The sequence below is a fragment of the Cyrtonyx montezumae genome, unplaced genomic scaffold (genome assembly GCF_038088225.1).
Source record: "Cyrtonyx montezumae isolate F1298 unplaced genomic scaffold, pur_monq_1.0 scaffold_30, whole genome shotgun sequence".
In the NCBI taxonomy this organism is placed as follows: domain Eukaryota; kingdom Metazoa; phylum Chordata; class Aves; order Galliformes; family Odontophoridae; genus Cyrtonyx; species Cyrtonyx montezumae.
In genome coordinates, this window is record NW_027072035.1 from 3,663,447 (window position 1) to 3,684,677 (window position 21,231).

At 38.0% G+C, this 21,231-nt stretch overlaps 1 protein-coding gene across 1 annotated transcript in view; it reads left to right on the forward strand.

Moving 5' to 3' along the window:
- PGM5 (phosphoglucomutase 5) overlaps window positions 1-21,231 on the forward strand; it is a 67,338-nt gene that overhangs the window by 13,828 nt on the left and 32,279 nt on the right. Inside the window, exon 6 of the mRNA XM_065744204.1 lies at window positions 398-552. Within this exon, the coding sequence (XP_065600276.1) occupies window positions 398-552 (155 nt within the window). The remainder of the gene's footprint in view (window positions 1-397; window positions 553-21,231) is intronic.

Genomic DNA, 21,231 nt, shown 5'->3' on the forward strand with positions numbered 1-21,231 from the left:
GATGGAAAGGTTCTGAAGAGCAGAAGCTGTTTTCTGTGGTCTCTTAAACACAAAATACCCTCCTACTCACTACACAGTGCATGTCATTGGCAGAAGGATTCTCCTATGCAAGCATGCCCTGGCAGGAACAGACCTACTGAAGTGTTGTGTAGGATGCTCAAGGATGGGACTAATCTGGAGTTTTTGTTTGCTAGGAGGAATCTGAGTGTGACAGCCCTCCCCCCTTCCCCTCTCCCTCCCTCTCCCCCCTTCCCCTCCCCCTCCTCCTCCCCCTTCCCCTCCCCTCCCCCTCTTTTCTTCCTCCCCTCCCTTCGTCTGTCTTCTGTTCATCTAAGAGATTACTTCTCACCAAAACACATGATTTGAGACACTTCTTTGTATTTCTTGTCTTTTCCAGGACCGCTATATGATCCTTGGCCAAAATGGTTTCTTTGTCAACGCATCTGATTCATTGGCAATTATTGCTGCCAATCTGTCTTGCATTCCGTACTTCTGTCAGATGGGTGTCCGAGGATTTGGGAGGAGCATGCCCACCAGTACAGCCCTGGACAAGTAAGATGGAATGTCTTTATCACCCTAGTCATTATATTAATTATCTCCCTGCTTCGTATTATAAAGCAATTTCAAAATCATTAGGTCTTTTGATTATGTGCTTATGTGCTTCGTTTTAATTTGTTTTAAGGATGCTTTGATCTTAGCCAGATGAGTATTACTAATCTTTACTTGGGTTAAAATTGTTTAATTCCATCTGAAGAAGAAATGAATGGGTAAAATTTTTCTGAAATTATGAAAACAAGAGGTAAATCCTTTTCCAAATAATTTCACCCTTTTCCTGAGTAAATAATGGCCTAATCTAGAAGCCTTCTTTCTGCAAATCATGGAATTTTAAAACAGGTATAGTGCAAATTATGTATTAAACAAGCATTTAAGAGAACAAAACAAAACAAAACACAAAATCAGTTGTTTTTATAGGGGTAATTATATCTCTTATTGTGATACAGAATGCCCTGGAAGAGATATTAGGTAGTCATGAAATCCATTTCCAAGACAGGTTGAAAGTATACTTCAGCTATCTCTGAGAAAGCCAATTTGTTTCAAATAAATTTACTGAAAATGCATCCTATGTTAGCAGCTGGATTTTGAAGAAGTCTCACCCAGGCCTAAATTTTCTGTAAATCTCCTCATAAGAGGATTAACCTAGATGTTTTTGCCTTAGATTCTCTATGCAGAAATAGTGATCACAGAGATAATTGTGTCTGAGTGTTAATCTGTCTGCATGACTTCACTAGTATAAGAGTGATTGGCAGTGCCTGCTAAATGTGTTTAATCAAGAAATATAAGCAGTAATTTTAAAATGAAATGTAGATTTTATGAAAAGGTTGATTACACTCTTTGAGAAGCAAGGATATCAGGGTGTGTTCCAATTAGGGAGGTTTCAGAATTACTAAGTAATTTACTAACCTATCAGTTTCATTTAAAGATTGACAGAATCTTCAGAAAAATATTCCTTAGGTCGATGGTCTGTTTTAAGAAAATACTGTTAGATTGCATTTTATTTTAATTTTATCCAGTCTGTTTAGTGATCTGAATATTTCACTGGTAAAGTGAAAGCTACGGTTATATTGAGATACTACTTAAAATAAATAGCAGTTCATGTTGAAAATAAAACCTGGGATATATGCATTCCTGTAAGACTTGAAGACGCAGTGGGCTTTAAATGTTTATTTTTCTGCTTTTCTTAAACCTGGGTAAATATGTCAAAGAGTATGGATGTACTAAAATTCCCTTTATGACCAAGTGACTACTTGACTGATGTACTTGACAGAGTTCATTTGACCTACTGGAACACAAGTTGTCACATGGTGATTACTGCCTTACTCAGTTCTGTGGAGCTAAGTCTGACTATTGATTAAAACTGAGTAATTGATAATGATGGAAGAATTTAAATATTTTCCTTGCCATCTATCAAATATTTATTGTTAAGAAGTTTGCTGCTTTGCTCCAGGACTCCTCTTTTTTATCTTTTTTTTTCTTTCATTTCAAGATGGTTGTTGTTCTCCTGAATTTTTAAAAGTTACAGCTTTTCGAAGGTGATTGCTTTTCTTTTGGCTCTTATTTAGACTCATTGCAGTTCCCAGTACCTGAATTCTAAAGTTTTTGTAGTAATGCAGCAATGTCGTCCAGAAATTCCGATGCTTTGCTGGCCAAAATTCTATGACTTGCTTCACTTACGTGTGCCAGTGTTGAACTCCATCCTTGAAGAGCCCAACTTAGGCTTGAAGTCACACACGGTAGTTCATTTTCATGGACTGGACATGTGCCTTGGCACACAGTAAACAGTATCACAAACACCTTCCTCCAAGGTTGACTGAAGGAATTATAGAGCCATTGTGTCTTCCAAGATTACAAAAAAAAACAAACAAAACAAACCACTTCATGGGAACGATTAACTTCCAGGAAAGATTGTGTGTAAGAGGTATATATATAAAAAAAAAAGTAGAATATTGTTGTCTGAAATTTTGTATATTGCCTAAGGGAGTTTTATGTTGAACTAGATTATAATTTCTTGTATCTAAATACATTAGGGTCAGTTGTGCTAGTGTCAGTGTAGGGTCAATTGTGCTAGTGTCAATATTACTGTGGGACAGTGGGGATAAAAGAATATGCCTAAAGCATTCATGCTTTCATTCCCATGGACTAACTAACTTACAAGGAAAAAAAAAATCCATCTTTTATTCTTGTTCTTTGAAATGCTAATTCATATTTGCAATGTGATCTTGGCAAAAATAAAAAATATTGAGCAGTTCTGTGTAGAAGCAGTACACAAATTTCATGTTCGGTATTAAAATTCTGAGACTTGAATTGTCTCCAATGGGAAGGGAAATCCACTCCCTTCAAGAATGTGGTGTCTAATGACAGCCGGCATGTTTAGTGTGAGTGAAAACACCATCTCTGTTTGCTGCTGTATATGTCATCTCCAGTCTAATCAACTCAGTGAGGAAAATGTCCTCGAGTAGAAAATTCAGAGGAGAAAAGATAATGCTGCTTCATGAAATTCTGTAACAGGTTTCGGATTAGTACTTACTAGTGTATGTTTTTAATCTAGTCTTTTTTGTTTCTTGATCCCTTTTTTTCGTTTCTGATGGACTGTCTTCTGTACTCTAGACACTAGAAGTCCATTGTATATCTACACATAAAATCATTCTTCAAGCTCATACACGGGAAATAAAATATTAAAAATTAAAATTAAAACCATACTGTGAATATTAACTTGGACATTAAAAAAAAAGAAGTAATCATGTAGTACTTGAAATTGGAAAGGATGTCTGCACATCATTTAGTTTAATAAATTTGTTCAAATCAGGATCAGACAAAGAACACTACTAAGGACTATGTCCATTTGGGTTTAGGGTATCCTAAAGAATGGAGACTGCAAACATTTTGATTAAACCTGTTCTGCTCTTTGGCCACTCTCACATTGAACAAGTTTTTTAAATTTTTTTTACTTATCCTGAAGCAGAATTTTCTGTTCTTCAGTTGGTGCCCACTGGTTCTTGTTGTGTCATTAAGACAATCTGGCTCCATTTTTATGTATTCCTCTTTCCAATCAGGTTTTTATTGCACTGCTAATATTCTCAACCTTCTTTCCTTGAGGTTTAACAACCCCTTTTCTCTCATCATCTCACAGTATGACATAGGCTTCAATCTCATAGTCATTTTAGTAGTTCTTTACTAGAACTGCTCCAGTAAGTGCTTGTCTATCTTATCCCAAAGAGCCCAGCACTGGACATAGGGTCGCAGATCTCACCTCACTGGCACTGAACAATGAGGAAGGCTTACCTCCCTTGATCTGCTGGCAGTGCTTTTCTTAATGCTGACGATAATGTTGTTGGCCTTCCTTACCTCAAAGCGTATTGCTGGTTTGTGGTCAAGTCATTGTCTATCAGGACCCCAGGTCCTTTTCTGCAGAGCTACTTTCCAACTCTTTTATTCCAATGCATATAGTAGGGTGCCTGAGATTATTCTTGCCATATGCAGGGTTTGGCATTACTCTCTGTTGACTTCGATGAGGTTCCTGTTCACCGGTTTCTCCAGCCTGTAAGGTCTCTAAATGGCTGCAAAACTACCTAGTCTATCAGTTACTCCTCAAGGTGTATTTTCTACAAACTTGCTGAGAATACACTCTTTCCAATCCTTCAGGTCATTCAGCAGTGCTGGCTGTGCTATGCACCCCTGTGAGACACTCAATAGTAGACTGTTTTCCAGCTGAAATTTGTGCTGATTATGGCAACATCTGAGCTTTGAAATTCACCTAGCTTTCAGTTCTCTTAAGTGTAAGGTTATCTGCTGTGCATTTCATCATTATATCTATGAGATCATTATGGGAGAGAGTTGGTAGCCTTGCCAAACTGAAAATAGGCAATATCACTGTTGTCTCCTCGTCCACCTAGGTAGTCGCCTCATTGTAGAATGCTTGCTATTCAGGATTTTCTCTTTATAAATCCATGTTAATTATTTGCAGTTCTTGTCCTTCGTAGATTTGGAACTGATTTCCAGAGTAGTCACTGTACCGCCTCGCCTTAGGGAATAAGGTGAGGCTGACAGGTCTGTACTCCTCTAGAACGTGCCCCTCTCAAGGGCAGTATTGGTATTTGCTTGCTTTCTGTCTTCAGAAGGCTCTTTTTATTTGCCTTTTGAATATAATGAATATAATGGAATGGCCTGGAGATGACTTTGGCCAAATCCTTTAGGACCTGAGGTCTTATGGACTAATGTATGTCTTGTTTGTGTGTTTTCTGTTCTGTTCATCCTTTGTTGAAGTTTTCCTTGCTAAAGAATTTCTGACTCATCCTTCATCTCACGCTTGTGCTTAGGAAAAGGCTCTTGTGTTACATAGTGTGAACTACAGCAGAAAGCATGAATTGTTCCTGTGAGTGAAATGTTTAAGGGTTAAGGCTTATATATATTCATTAAAAATTATTTCTACTGCACTGCTGAATGGTGGTATTCCTTAATTTTAGCGCTTTGATGTTCTAACAGTGGAAAATGAGAAACTATATTAAAGATGACTGTAAAGGAAATGGCAACACGTGTACTATAATTTAACGTATATAACATATAACATTTGTGCAATATAACATAACATATATAACATATAAGATTTGGACAGATTACAAGTAGTACCTACATAAGAAACAAAACTTCTCTCTAATTGTTAGGTCTCTGTCTTTCAGAAGAGGTAAGGAAATGCTAACTTTTAAGCATATCCAGCTGGGATTTAAAAATTGTCATTACTCCATAGGGCACTAAAATGCATGGAAGTGTTTTCCTAGTTAAACAAAATTTAAAAATGGCCCACTTCTGGATCTCAGTAATCAGAGCAGATTTCATGGGAGAGAATTGGCTGAATAGAACTACTGTCTTCTGAGGTTGGAGGGCCTTTCTTCGCTGGAAAACAAAGAAAATTTACCTTTTTATGATATGGTCCATATTGTGTGGCCACAGTTTAGCCTAAATCGTATTACAGCCTTTCCTTCAGTTAATTAAAAAAAAGATAAAATCATGATACTTGAAGGAAAAGATATAAAAAGTCTAGTGCTTTTTTCATTTATGTGCAGGATGATGTGTTGTTTAGTAGTTTTTCCTTATGCATTGTTAAACAGCAGGAAACAATAATCTAGAGGACTTAAAATACTGATTGGAAATACACTAACAAAGCAGTGGTTTACAAAAGAACTCACTTAAGATGTTCAGCATTTGTTTGCCTGAACATATGTTTGCCTGAAGTGACTGCTGGAGTACACTTCTCTGTACTGTAGGCAGAGTATAACATTTGACAGGAAGCATCTGCTTTAATTTGCTCCAACATCAACAGGATTGTGGTGTTAAGTCTCCAGATTTCAATTCTCTGGTGGTATTCAACTTTAGATTTGTGTTCTTTTTCTTGTAGGGAATGTGTAGCTGCATACACTGCTCAACAAACTGTTCTTTTCATATCCTTGTATTCTGGTTTATCTGATTTCTGCTTAACAGGAAAGGAAATGGAATCTGAGTTGTTAGCTTGTGGTCTACAAAATGAGAATGAGAAGGGTGAGCAAAAGTTATTTCTGTAGGAGTTATGAAGTTGAGTTGGTGTGGAAAATAGTAGTCAGCTTGGTACAGGAAAAGAGGGTTGTTTAGAGAATTCTTGTCCTGCTAGCATTATCTAATACCTTGTTTCTGCAGCCAGGTCATTTCAACAGCATTTGTACGTGCCAACTAGACTTATTTCGAGCAAAGCTGATCACCTCAGCACCCTGTGATTTTACACCTGGTAGCCCACATTTTAATACAGCTTTGAGACATCACAGTCTGCTGCCTATCCTTTTTCTGTCTTGTTTGCTAGAGTCCGGTTTTGGCATGCCATGATGCCAAATCTGTTCTGACTTGCTTAACGAATATCTTCATGCTGTGAAAGGTAAAGATGTGATGGCTTTAAATGTGCTGTGTTGAGTGCAGAAAGAATGTTATCCCTTCAATCAGCAAAAAACTTCAATTCACAGGATGAAAATTTGGAGTAGGTTTGTTTCTTTTCTGAAGCACAGTAGGAAACTTTGCTTAAGTGACGTTGCCTATTCCTGCAGGACAGAATAAGCAGCTATTGTGTGTCACAAAGAAAGATAATGAAAGATAATAGGTCAGTGATGAACTAATGAAATGTGATGGACTAATGAAAGAAATGAAAGATAATAGGTCAGTGAAGTGTCTTAGAATTGTATTGGCTAGTTGCATGGCAAAGGGTGTATTTTTGCATAATCATTATTACCAGCTGAATTCCTCTTGATTTCTGCCCAGAGAGGAGCAACACAACTCCAGAAGGATTAGTTTTTGTATTCGTTTTTGTTGTGAGACTTCGGTATCAAAGAAAGCATTGTCCTGTAGAATTGCCTAAGAACAGAACCTCACTATTCTTGGCTTAGGTTGGTTTGCATTTGTCTCTGATTTCTACCTGAAAACACCAGGGAAGAAAACAGTACTTCCATAAACAAATAATGAACATCTGTCTTTGTCATTGAAAACACAGTCATAATAGGGAGAAACCACAAGGATGTAATGAAGCTTTCATGATGAATTAGTGCTTATTGTGTTATGTGAAAGTCAAACTGTGCTTAAAAATTGTCACAGATTGATAGGGAGGATGTTCCACTGGAAGCGGTTCTAAGGCTTGTTATCAGTGAGGATAGAGCTGCTGGGAGTTAATGCTTTAAACATAACACGCAGCTGAGAGATAAACTCCCAAGCAGACCTGCTTCCTCCCATGAAGCGCTGGACCCTCTTAGTACGACTTCTGCTGGAGAATGTATTGCCATAAGTGCTTCTGCTGCTTCTTCCTGTCATCTTGTCAACGGTTTACGGGCAGGTTCGGCCCGGTTCCATGACGATTGGTGTGGGGGACCCACGGACCCACGCCCCAGGAAAGGGGAAGGGGGAAAGGGAAAAGGGAAAAGGGAAAAGGGAGATGGGCCTAGGAACAAAACAGCGGCAGTGATCTGAGGAGGAAAGCTAATTTACTAAATAGATATCGGAAAGCAAAATAACACAATATAATACAATATAATTGGAATTAAAGCTAATAAATCAAGTAAAATGAGCAAGAGAGAGAGTGTCCGATAAACCGAAGGCCTTACGCTAATGCTGAAAGGCGGACGGCAGCAAGCACCCACTGCTGAGTCCATCCCAAAGGAAAGAGAGTATCCCGTGACCACAGACAGTTTTTGTCTTTCCTTCTGAGCGTAAACACGTAAAAATGCAAAGCATCGCCAAGTCCTCTGGGGAATGGAGTTCTTCTTCTCTTCTATAGACAGGTATACCTGGAACTATCGATGATCCATGGAGCTATAGCATTAACTCTTTAACTCTAAATGCACTACATGATGTTATGATGTGGAATACCAGTACCAAAAATCATAAAACCATGACACATCTGCTTCCCATAACCTTGTCCCCTGGCACAGCAGGAGACAGTGAGGGTATTCAATAAGAGAAAAAAAAAATAGTGTCTTATGGAAATCTATGCTGCATATGTGTTGTTTACATATTTAAATAGTTCTGCTTAGGATTTAGTTCAGGATTTAATGATCCTCGGGCCAGTTAGTGTAAGTGTGTCACAGAGTGCATGCACTGTTAAATCCTGAATCCTCAGAGGTAGGTAAGAGAACAGGAGGTCACACAGACTACTGAAAAGGAATGTTATACCATCTAAAGACAACTCAAGATAATTACATAAATTGTGGGCAAATTTAAGGTGGTGATAGCAGCACGCTGCTTGTAACAGCTCTGCTGCTAGATTCAGGACTGACTGCACAGTATCTAGTGGTGCAGAATTATGTGCCTTCATAAAACAGTGTAAAAAAGACTGAGCAGATGAAAAGTATTGTATTCTGTAAGAATTATTCTGAAGGAGTAAGGGGCCCAGGAAATCAACTTATGCATAATGCACAGGCCTTAACTAGGCTGTGGTGAGGAATGCCTTCAGTGCTATAGCTTGTCCTAAATAAAACTTGATTCAGTTGAAAGGGTAGATATCTACAGTCAATCAGACTAAGAAAGGTTCAAACTGTGTTACTGCAGCTACTCATAAAACCTGCTAACAGTGTATTTTCCTGACTCTGTTGCAACATAGTTAAAATCTGAAGTTTAACTTGAAGCTTTTGATTTCCTCTTGAAGATTTTCTGCAGTACCTAATATAGAGAGTCTATTCCAATATGTTTGTTATTCTAAAATCTCTTTGTTGATAACCAGCTAGGTTTGACTCAATTGGGTCTGGTATTACAAGTCACATCTTTTGTATGAAGATATTGAGTACTTTATAGGCACAAAGGCATTACACATATTCAGCACTTCTTGAATAATAATATAGGAACAAATGCTGTCTTGAAATAAAGCAAGTAGGTATAGGAATTGTATCAACATATGTAAGCAGGAAGTATGGCTCCCAAAGAGTTAATTCTAAGTAAGGTATTTGTAGACCAGGAAATTAATTGTTGCTTTCAAAAGTGACCTCTAATTTGGAGACTATCAATCAACTCTCCCTAGTCTGATCTTACTTTCAAAGGATTTTGAGCACCAACAGTTCAGTTGGCATCTTTTGTATCAATGAAATCTGTGTGCTTATGAAAAGTTTCACCTTGATCATTGTCTGTTATGTTTTTTTTTAATTTTACACTGTATTTGAAAAATGAAGTCTAAGTGATGGATGTAAAGTGAGAGAATTCTACTTCTGTGAAGCAGAAACATAAAGTTTCAGAGGTACAGCTTAAAGCTAAGTCTTTGAACTGCAAACACTGACAAAAGGAGGAGTTTTTTGGATGAATTAATGAATGGGACCTTTTATTGCTGTTTAAGAAACAGTAGCAATTAAAGAAAACAAAGAAATGTGCAACTCTGAAGAGCCATTCAGAAATGTATATCACATTCGTTTGTGTCTTTGTGATTAATTCCTTGAATTCTTCATTTACAAATACTTGATGGATTTCTTTGTCCTTCTTGTAACTCAGTGGCTTGCAACTGTCTGCTTTTCTTCAGGATTTCCAATCACCTATTTTCATCACAAAGTTTATACAAAGAAGCTGTATATGCTCAGTGTCTTCCTTGCTTGGCAAAGATGCCCTTTATTGTTTTAAGGGATATTGCAAAGTAAAGACTTGTTTGATTTGTAAATACAGCCTACAACCAACTGGGTAGAAGCGTTCACTGCTGTGACGGTGATTTGTTCAAGCTCTGACAGTTCTGACATTGCTCTTGTTATCTTCCTTAGTCAGATAAGTCAGTCTTACTTTCTCTTATCTGTAAGAGGCTTGTTGTGGATTTTTAAGACACCTCTGTCAAACCAACTCCATGTCACATACAGGCTGTTTTAAAATTAGAGGAATAAAACAAGTGGAAGGTCTGTTCTAGAACACTGCAGAAGACAACTGCATTAAACTTTCATGAATATAATTTTATGTGTTTGGAGAGTAATAAGCTGTTCAGCACTGTGTGATGCCAAATTTGTTCAGGAAGTGTAACTTTTAAAATGGCACTGCAATACTAATAAATGTTAAAAGATAGATGTTCTATTTACTCGTATATGAAGTTTCAAAAGCTTTGTGAAGGAAAAGATGTAAATACAGGACACTGACATCCTTTCATTACTGTCAGTGTATTGTGTATTTCCGAACTTGTTCTAAGAACGAAATGTTTATTTTTTTCAGTGGTTCTATTTCATTCCTTGGGTAGAAGAAAGGACACATCCTTATGAAACATCAGTAGGAAATTGTGTTGTCCTCTATAGCAGGATGGTCCCGTGGGTAGCACCTTTACTTGGCACACAGCTTAGTTTTTAGGCCTGAAAGGAATTCACTGATCAGTTGTGATTCTGAGGGCATGATGCCTTGTAGAGAAGGCAGGCTGCAGGGTGACCTTACTCTCATTTGCAGTTGTTGCATTCCAGCAAGTGGAGTGGGCAAGCGTAGGTGCTGTAGCCTGGAGTGAGCAGGTTCATTGGTTGTGCAGAGAGCTGTTTCAGGATTGAGTACAGAAAAATGTACTGAAAGCACTCATCTTTTTAAAAGGTGAATACAAAGCTGTACAGTGCTTTGTTTCCAGCTTGACTGTGGGTTTTACTTACACAGTTTGTCCACCAAACTTAGAACACGATTCTGTGTTTGGTGTGATGTAAACAGATACTACAGACATTACTGATTTATTAAGAAGTAAGTTTACTTGCAGTTCTAACAAACAAACTTATGTCTGGGTTTAATGAGCAGCATGTGAAAGCCATCTAACAAAAATAAACTTTTTGACAATCTTTCTAAGATCTTCACAGGTCTTGCACTGTGCAATATACAGATGTTTGGCAACAGAAGTTTCATAGTTCTCTTAGTGCTGCATCTGTATTCTATCTCAAAATGTATACAACTATGAATAAGCAATAATGATTTCTACAAATATCCTGATTAAAAAAAGAAAGAACTCCAAAAACATTTTAATTAAAACATTTGGAGGAATTTTTCAGCAAGTCAGTTGAAGAAGGCTGTGACTACTAAAGGAGTGTTTAAAATAGATGCCCCTTTTTTTTCACGGGCTTATTTTGGGCCATAGACTCCAAAGGCTCCCACATGGATTAGCGTGTCTGAACATGTTTTGTCTGTGCCAGACAGCACAGCTGGTATCAGCCCAAAACTGACCCCTCTCCCATCAAAGGATTTCTGTAAATGAGTGATCTTCAAGGAGAAAATTTCTTGCTGATGTCAAAGAAAACCTTTCTGGCACAGAATTTCAAGACAGTGTATTTAGAATTCTTATGTATGTTTCTTAAAGTATGTTCTTCTGCTAAGAGACTGTTTACAAATAAGAAGGAAGGAAATTATTTATTATGTTCTGGAGGTTTTGAACAGGGTCTCTACAGGACTGTAACAGGGCCATGGTACTTAACACACAGTAAAGAAATTTGGGAGTCTTGTTAGAACAGATCTTTCAGACTTAGTCACTTGGAATGTCAGTTTAAATTTGTAGGAACAGAACCATTTTCTTCTGTTTCCTTTTGATCGTAAATGAAAGACAGTGAAGATACTGCCGAAGTCAGAATAGAGGTCTAAAAGGGGTCATGAATGTGTGTGTGTTTGAGAGTGCTCTTTGGAGAACCTAATATTAAAGGAGAATGGAGTTTTCCTTTCTTAGTATTTATAGTCTTGCAATTTACCATTGAAATACCACTCTGTATTTATTGTGAGTCTGGAAAATTGCTTTTGCTTTCAAATAGTACATTGCAGTCAAAACAGAATGAAATTATTTAAATTATTTCTACAGGTAGAATATATGAAAAGTACTGAGATACGTATTTAACGTTCTGCTAATCTCCAGTATAAGAATGTTCTAGGTGTAATGAATATCCAGTATCCAAAATCTAGTATTCTGAGTTAAACCAGGTTGTTTGCAGTGGTGCCATTAACAGGGCAGAGACCACAGACTGAAACACAGAAGGATCTGTCCAAACATCAAGAACCACTTCTTTTTTGTGCGGCACAGACTGGAACAGCAGAAGTTGTGGAGTCTCTAATTTGGAGACTGTCAATCAACTCTCCCTAGTCTGATCTGCTTTGTGTGTCCCTTCTTGGGATCTTATGGCTGTTGCCATATCCAGTCATGCTGTGGTGTATCTGTGGCATACTGTAATTTATTCTTTTTTTTTTTTTTTACTCTGTAGCTGTGAACGCTATCTTGAAGATGTAAAACTGCTTTCTTCTTTGTGAAAACCACAAAGAATGATCAATAATTCTCAGTCTCTAAGATACAAAGAACAGTTTGCATAATAGAAAAAACAGTGTAAGGAAGTCCAAATCCTGATGGAATCATTAGGAAGCAACTAAAATTAGATCTAGTCTGACCAGTGTGATTGTCTAGGTGATAAAATGATTAAATCTGTTGATGAAAGTAGGGCTGCAGATCCCATTTACTTCAATTTCAAGAAGATTTTCAACACCTCATTTTCAATATTGTTTTACTCAAAGTCCCAAGAGGAGTGATGGGAGTGCTGAATTTGTTCAGCGTGGAGAAGGAATGTCTTTGTCAGGAGCTAATATAAGACACCTACAACAGCTACACAGAGGTTGTTGAGAAGATGGAACCAGGCTCTTTACAGATATGTATGGTGGGAGGACAAGAGACTGTGTGCATAGTTTGGAACAAGGGAGTTTTAGAATACTTGTCTGGAAAATACCATAAGCTACATGGCTACATGGTCATATCTCATAGCTGATCTTGCTTTACTCACAAGTTTTGCTTAAGAGGTCTTCCACAGTACCTTCCAATCTGATTTTTTTTTTTTTTTTAGTGCTGCTATGCCCATATGAAGAGACCACTGCTGGAAAGTCCTAGTCCTGCAAGACCAGGACTTTTCATAGTACATAGTTCTGTAGTAAGTGTGATTAACAAAAAAGCAATGTGTTGAAAACTTTGATCTTACTTTGATCTTACAAGCTAAAATAAGCTTGTAACCTTTAAAGGATTTGGATTTGTTATATGTATGTTCACTGAAAATGCTAGGAGTCATTCCTGATTGCCTTCCATTCCCTTCCTTCTTTATTGACAAGGAGGAATTAACTGTGCATATGCATATGAATGGTGAAACAGTAATGAAAAGATTTTTTTGTGTGTGCGTCTCAGCCAGGAAGGGCATGAATGATATTAAGGATTACTGCAGTGCATCTGGAGACCATGGCTGTGTGCTTAGCAGGTGGTTAGACTTTTCTTTATCAGTGTTCTGTATTATCTGCCACCAAACCCCAGATTTTCTGTGGATCTACAGTACATGTGTGAGGAGTTTCACCTCACAGGGCCTAAGAGCACTGTGCCAACTGGTTTTGTTGTGTGAAGGACGTTAATTCTTTTAGCTTATGCTGCTGCCAAAGCACATCTCTCATCATATACTCATACCAATGCTTGCATTTGCTAGTTGACTTTACCAAAGCAACTTTTACCTTTTGCTTTATGCTCACTTTTATCACAGCTGTGTTAAATAGTGTACCTGTCAACAGCTGTTTTTAGTGATTCTTTTAGGTCCGGTATAAAGGAAAAAATGAAGTTTTCACACAGCAAAGAGTCACAGGCTCTACATCCTGAAGATTATACTTCTTTTGGAAGTTGACTCTTAAAACATTTATGAAAGAGGGTGCGAAGTTTCGCGTTTTGAATTTGAATCTCAAACAGATGACTTAAGCAATATGAGAATAGCATTTGGAATGGAACATTGTGATGAATACACCTGTTAGCGTCCCACACACAAAGGAAAACAAACCCTTAATAAGAGTTTACAGACTGCATGGAGTACAGAGCTTTCCAATACTTTTGTAACCAAGAGAAACAAGAAGTTCTCATGCTCAGAAATTTGGATTTCTGGAAATAACACACACTTCATAGGCAGAGTGATGATGTTTTCATGTACTTTCATGTAATACACATATATGTGTATATAAATAGAGGAGTATTTTTCCCCATATATATGGCTTACTGCTGTCATACCTGAACAGTTTTTACCCTAACATATTTACCTGTCAGATTAGTAAGAGTTTTCTTGTTTTCATCACTACATTAACTCATATCACTCATTTGTGTTTCTGAGAAGTATGTTTCAGCTTTGCTGTTGGTGAATCTGCGCTAATATTAGGGGTTTTATTAGGGTTTTGATGTCCAAATAGTGTTTACTACTGTTAAAGCAACATTGTGAACTAAGTCACGACCTGTATGTTTCCTTTAAGGATTGCTCCTTTCTGTTTCTTTTGCTTGGTACTGTGGATCTCAAAGTTGGCATACGTAGGACTTCAGAACCATAGTACCCTGCTGATCTGCCTGTGCTCTTGAAGGCGTTTATTGCAAATTGGCACTTATTTCCATCTCCAACTAACAAAGTTCATCATTATCTTCCTGCTACTCCGGTATGTCCTTTACTGAAATGTCTTAAACATTACTAATCATTATAGCTTATATGGGTTAAAGGACATCCATAACCACTGTAATTCACATTCTTTATGGGATTTTCAGGGATTATAGTTTGCTCTTTATTTACAATTTCTTCAACTTTTTTTTTTGTATTTTCTTCCAATTTTTACAACGTGCTTTCCATCTAGGAAGAGTGAGAGTGCAGCCCTGTGCTTCAGCTATTTTTTGCTTTCAACACCACTACAAGTATTGTGACTGTCGGTAGTAAAATTTGCCTGTTGACCCTGTCCTGAAACTGAGAGAACACAGTCTGTGAATAGATCCCAAGTTGGCGTGGTTAAGATACCACTCCATGTCATTTTTTCTCCCATAACTCATCTCCTGTAGCATGTGTGATAACTTCCTTGCTTAATGTACAAGTGGTTTAAGTGGCCTGCAGAATCTGGACAGTAACCATAAAAATACATATAACAATTTTCTCCAGATAGGAAATGACCTTGGTCATAGATTATCTTTAGAACCTTTTAAACGTTGCCCTCTGACTTGGGGGACTGCTGGCATTTTGCAGTAAGTGAGGCAAATCTGTTTGGATGGAGACTGAGGAGACAAACAGAACCTCTTAACATTCATTAGATGTTCATTCTGAAAGGTGTTCTTTCACCGTGTGTACCTGAAAAAGTGCCCTTTCTTCCTCGAGCTTTGGAATCTGTCTCAGCTGTGATTTTTTGTTTGTAGTAATTACTGATAGCTGGTGAAGCTATTCTACCTGATTGACGTTGAGTGTAGGGTTAAATTAGGTCACATCTAATTGATACTTCCGGTTAAAGAAAACAAAAGGGTCTGCAAGCTCTAGGTAGGAGGAACACATGCAGTATCTACTTTCAGCACAGACAAACATTGCCATTATTTTAATTAAACTAAAGTATTGTTGAGGTTCCTTATAGGGTGGGTTCGCAGCATCCTGTTTTTCTTAACAAATGTACACAATGAGGAACAAGAGGATGAACGCAGACATTTTTGTGCATTGGAAATACCTGAAATAATAAACTTTTGAACTTATCTTTATTTACACAGACCTACCCACCTTGGCATAAGTGTTTAGTTTTCTTTTTCTCTTCATAAGGAGCAGTATTTCTGTCTGCAATGTGCTTAATTTCTTAGCAGATTAGGAAACAAGTCTTACAGAACAAGTAGCAACTCTTGCTTTTTAAAGGATATTTAAAACTCAGTAAAGGAAAATAGTTGACTTTTGCCTTTTGGCATCAGTCCACTTTCAAGTTTCCATGAAACCCTAGAGATTTAAATGGAAACATGAGAGCCTATTATGTACATATATTTAAATAATATATAATACAGAAAGAAGAAAAATTTCACAATGAACTGGTTTTTCCATTACTTCAGTGTTTTATCTTTTCCCCCCTTTTATTATGTGTTATCCTCATTGCTTTTGGCTCTGAGCCCTTGTATAAAACACTTGTTGTCCTGTAAGGGAGAAATTTTAAGTTGCAGAATGACCATGTCAGCATTCTCTTAGCACAAGCCTCCCAGGTTTCTTCTCTTCATAAATCTCAGCATGGGTGGTATGCTTGAAAAGGGCTGAGAAGATTTGGAAGTGGGAAGAGGAGAAACACAACTCAGAGAACTGGGTTGTTTTTCCACAGTTAGTACTGTAGTTTGAAATGATGTTGGGCCTGTAAAGATTCTGGACAGTGCTCCATTTTAGAGAAGGATCAAAAAAGCCTGTACTGTGCTGACATCACACAGCATATTCTGTGGAAGCTTAAGTAAGCTCGTATCTCTACATGGTATAATAAAAAGCAGTGCAGATATTGTATCTAGAGTCCCGCTGCATGTGTGTTTGTGCTGAGCACAGCACCAAACCTGTGCTGTGAAGGATGCCAAAGAAAAGAAAAGCAGAGCCACACTGGTGGGACCAGACTGCTTCCTGCATAACAGAAAAGCTTGTACACTTCAGGGCTGGAGATCCCTGAACAGTGCTGTGTGCGCAATATGCTTTACTATCTCTTGAGCCTTCAGTGCTGCCTGTGGTTGGTGGGGGTCCAGCAGGCCTTAAATCATTTTAGTACTCTCCACTCAGTAAAACATGGACTATGAATTTTGTGGCACTGTACCTGAGATATACTAGAGACTCGTCTCTGGTGTTCTGTCTTGTTTCTCGTTCTGTCAGGACTGTTTTCCCTCATACATAACAGAACAGGACACTAGTATAAATTCTAAGAATAAAATCTTGTTATTGGCAAACTCTGTCCAGATACAGACATTCAGAATGATAGTCTGGATTTAATTTTAAACACAGTGCATTCATTGTGACATTGAACTTTCAGTAGGGAGGAGGGAAAGGAAGGTGTTGGCCGTGTAAGGAGTTCAGGACAGGTGAAATTACAAATAGCTTGAAAACAGATTTTTTCAGTTAACTAATTCTTAGTAAGTAGTGACTGAGGATTGCTTCTAGCAGTTAGATGTGAATTCGCATTCAGCCTGATTCCAATGCTTGTAGAAACAGTATAAATACTTGCTTTATAGTGAAATGTTTCTCACTGCGATTAAATTAACTTTTCTTTTGAAAAATGCAGGCATGATTTTTTTTCTCTTGACCTGCATTTATTACTGCAGAAATCTGCCTTTGAAAGTAATTTCAAGTGACTATGCTCATAGCAATCACCACCAAGTCAGTATTTATTTATTCTTATTTTATTCTGATTATACAACGGTCTGGCATCGAGCAACTGTGTCCATTTCAGCTTCTTTTCGGAACATTTTCTCAGTGCTAAAATCTGTCAAAGGCTGAGGTTTTTTAAAAAGCTGACAGGGGATTTTGCGAGTGTGTCCAGAGACTGCAGCGAATGGTGTGTTTTGTACTCTGAGCTACAGTAATTTTCTGCTGACAGCACTGTCCATACCGTGATAGCTGGGCTGAGCAGGAACAGATGTTATATAGGTCCACTGTCCAGTTTCCTGTCTGAAGGAGGAATTTCTCATAGAGTACAGTGTTTCTTGGTAGAATTTCTTTAGTGTTGTATGCCCTTGAAAAGAAGGAAACATAGGCAATTTATGTATGTACAAACTTGTATTAAATGGAATTAAACACATTGCTGCTCATAGAGCCTTTGTCTCCTGTGAAATCTCATTGCTCGTTCTCTTTGCTCTCATCCATACTTTGCGAGTGAACCTAGAACCAAGGCTAAACTCAAGATCTTAAAACCTAAGTCTATCAGGCCTCCTTCAGTGCAACTTATTAAAATTAATTTAACTTCTCAGAAAAAGATAATTCAGTTCCTTCTAGTCCCCTAAACCACAAACTGGGAGTGATAACAATTGCACTGTGACAGTATGTATGTAAACTGCCACTATTTGTATTTTTAACGTTGGCAGTAGTCTTGGTTGCTGCAACAATAACTACTTGCAGCACTTGTGAACGTGAGATAAAAAGATTGAGCTTTGCATTCTGTCTCCTTATTTTATACATTAAATGTGCACGTACTGTGCCTTGCCATCAATTAATACTTAATCAGTCATATTTCACTCCAGAGCAAATTATGATTGAAGTACAGTGTCCATAAAAGTTGTCCTTATACATACGACCCAGAGTGGACAGGATTGTTAGATAATTTCTGAAGGTTAAGCAATGAGCTGTGCTGGCTGTTTGCTTTGACATATTACTCCCTGAATAGCAGGAAAGAGGCAGGGGCTTTCTGCAGTGCTTTCGCAGAACCTTGAAGTAGAGCTGCATGAAAATGTATTTCACTTCGGCAATGCATAGTTAAACGACAGAGAACTTTTACCACCTGAGACTGAATCTCAAAATCGCCTGTTGGGTTTGGGACATAAATTAGTTTACCATTGTTTTGTAAAGTGTCTCATGCTTCTAAAAGGGCTGTATTTCTGTCTTAGCTTTGTTTAGTTTGTTTCTGCAAGAATCTTGTAACATTTGTCTAAGGTGTTTCAAAATGTCCGTGCAAGAAAATTGTGATCTCACTGAAATTGTGTTGATACTGTGGCCTATAGATGGAATAGTACATCAAGGAATGTAAATATAACTTCAGGGCTCGACTGTGCATTTCTGAGTCTGAGCTCCCTGATGAGTGTTTCCTTAACTCTTAGGTTACGATCTTTCTCAAGTCTGCTTATACAGGAGTCAGTAAAATCCAGTGAACTTGAATGACCCAAAGGGAGATATAAATTTATAATTTGTTTGGTTTTTTAGGAATTTAAAACCGAGGGGCTGACTTTCCATGCAGTAGTTTATGTCTATGGAATATAGCAGTGGTTGTGCTGAAAATGAATGTGCTCCATGTCGCTCAAGTAAGTTTCTGGTGTGTGGTTGCTGTGTTAAAAGGCATGAAAAAGGCAGGTAGTGTTTATATTACTTTGTCTTTCTGCTGGGACAATTTTTAGTTTGTGCTGTTGAAAGCATTTAAGCAGGGAAAGGCCAGTGTGAGTCTAAGGGGCAAGAGAGAGTATTGGAACAGTGAGCTGGCACTATGTTTAATGGTGAATGAGTTCCATGAGACTCCATTGATAGAAAGGGAATTCAAATTGTCTGAAATTAAATTTGATAAGGATATGACTTCTGCACTAATTAGCAATCTACAGCCATCCTCAGAACTATTGTCAGGCAAGAAAATACACCTGAAATTGCCGACTTGAACTGAAGCTATTCCAGACATGAGGCCTTGATTCAGTGTACTTTAAACCACCTGCAGAAGCATCTTACAGATAAACTTTGCAGAGGCGGGGAGGCCCTTTGTGGCTAAGGTATCTACACATGTTTTTTTTTGTCATTTTCTGTTATTGTAATCTTCTATAAGAAAGAAAATTAGCTTGCTCTCTTCTAGGTATCTTTGTTTTTTCTGTCTTGTTCACCTGATAGTCCCTCTGCCAACCATAGCGGAGCAAATCATGTCTTAGTGAGATGTTCTGGTTATCTGTGTTATGTGCGAGCATTTAGCATTCCTTTAGTTTTTGCTTAATAAATTAAAGACTGTGAGAGAATAACGCTGTATTCTTGACCATAAAAGGGGGATGACTGTTTTAGTTCTGCTCCTTACACAATATGCAGTTGAAGCCTTTTATGGGAAGGTGCTGCAGACAAAATGAAAACATCCAGAAGCAGTACATCTATTTCACATTATAGCTGGTGCCAGTGCTTGTGCTGTCATTGCTACTGCCATGAAATTTCTCACAGACTGCAAAGAGTTTAACCTTTAGAAAGAAAAATGGGTGATTTACTGATCAGACTGAATAGGGTTAGAAGTGTTTAGTTCACAGCTCCTGCACCTTAAGAAATGATAAGAAGTCACCAAAGCTGAGCAATTAGTAAACTTCTAGAGATGAGAAATGAAGTATTAAGGAGACTTTTAGCATCACTGAGTTGAGAACACAGAAGAAGTGGAAACATCCTGGGGTACATTAAAAAGTGTGGCCAGCAGGTCGACAGAGGTGATCCCCTCCTCTACTCTGCCCTGGTGAGGCCTCATCTGGAGTACTGTGTCCAGTTCTGGGCTCCCCAGTAAAGAAAAGACAGGGATCTCCTGGAAAGAGAGATGGGCCACAAAGATGATAAAGGGTGTGGAACAACTCTATTATGAGGAAAGGCTGAGAGACCTGGGTCTGTTCAGCCTTGAGAAAAGAAGACTCAGAGAGGATCTGATCCATGTCTATAAATATCTAAGTATTGGGAGGCAAAGGGACAAGGCTGGACTCTTCTCAGCAGTGTGTAGTAATAGGATGAGGGGGAATGGTCACAAACTGAAGCATAGGAAGTTCCTCACAAATATGTGTAAGAACTTCTTCCCAGTGCAGTGACGGAGCAGTGGCACAGCTGCACAGAGAGGTGGTGGAGTCTCCTTCTCTGGAGATGTTCCAGATCCGCCTGGATGCCTACCTGTGCAACCTGGGCTAGGGAGCTGCTTGGGCAGGGGGCTGGATTCAGTGATCTCTAGGGGTCCCTTCCAAGCCCTACGATTTGGTGATTCTGTGATCATGCAATGAGAGTGGAACTTTTGTGGCTGATAAAGCAATGAATATTTTGTCTATATTTTCAAGGATGATAAAAAAACCCAAATACTCAACAAAGAAATTATGAGTGCTGGAGAGAGAATGAAGTGATTAATGCAAATATTGGATGGAAAAGAAAGTGTGGTAATGTGTTAGGTGTTCAGTCCTTTATGTCATCTCAGTACTCCAAAAGAATGAAATTTCAGGTCTGATTGCAAGCACACTTAAGTTCATTACAACAAAGGCTGTACAATACAGTTAGAGAACAGAAGAAGCAGAATCTCTAATTGAAGGAAAGACAAATTGATGTAGGAAAGCTTAAGCCAGTTATTTTGATCTCAGAATTGTGAAATGTTACAGATATTTTGAATCATTTCACTTCATAAAATATCAAATAAACATTGCATTTTTCTGCCAAGGCTAGACTGTACCAAGAAGACTGTTATTTTCAGCTAGATAAATTATTTTGTTGCTAAACCAGGTATGGATCCTTACTTCAAATGTTATTAATCTTTTTATGAAGTAAGACTACAGAATTCGGAATCAAAAAATGGTTTTCTTAGTTTCAGTCAAACTATAGACTTTAAAATAAGATATGCTTTAGGCCTAAAATTAGATCAGGTTTTTAGTTAGCTGGAGATTACACAACACAGTCTACTTTGGTGGCTAAAGGTAAGATTTGGAAGACTTTAGAAGTAATTGCGCTTCCTCATACTTTCCTACAATGACCCATACTTCTGTCTCTCAGATTCCTT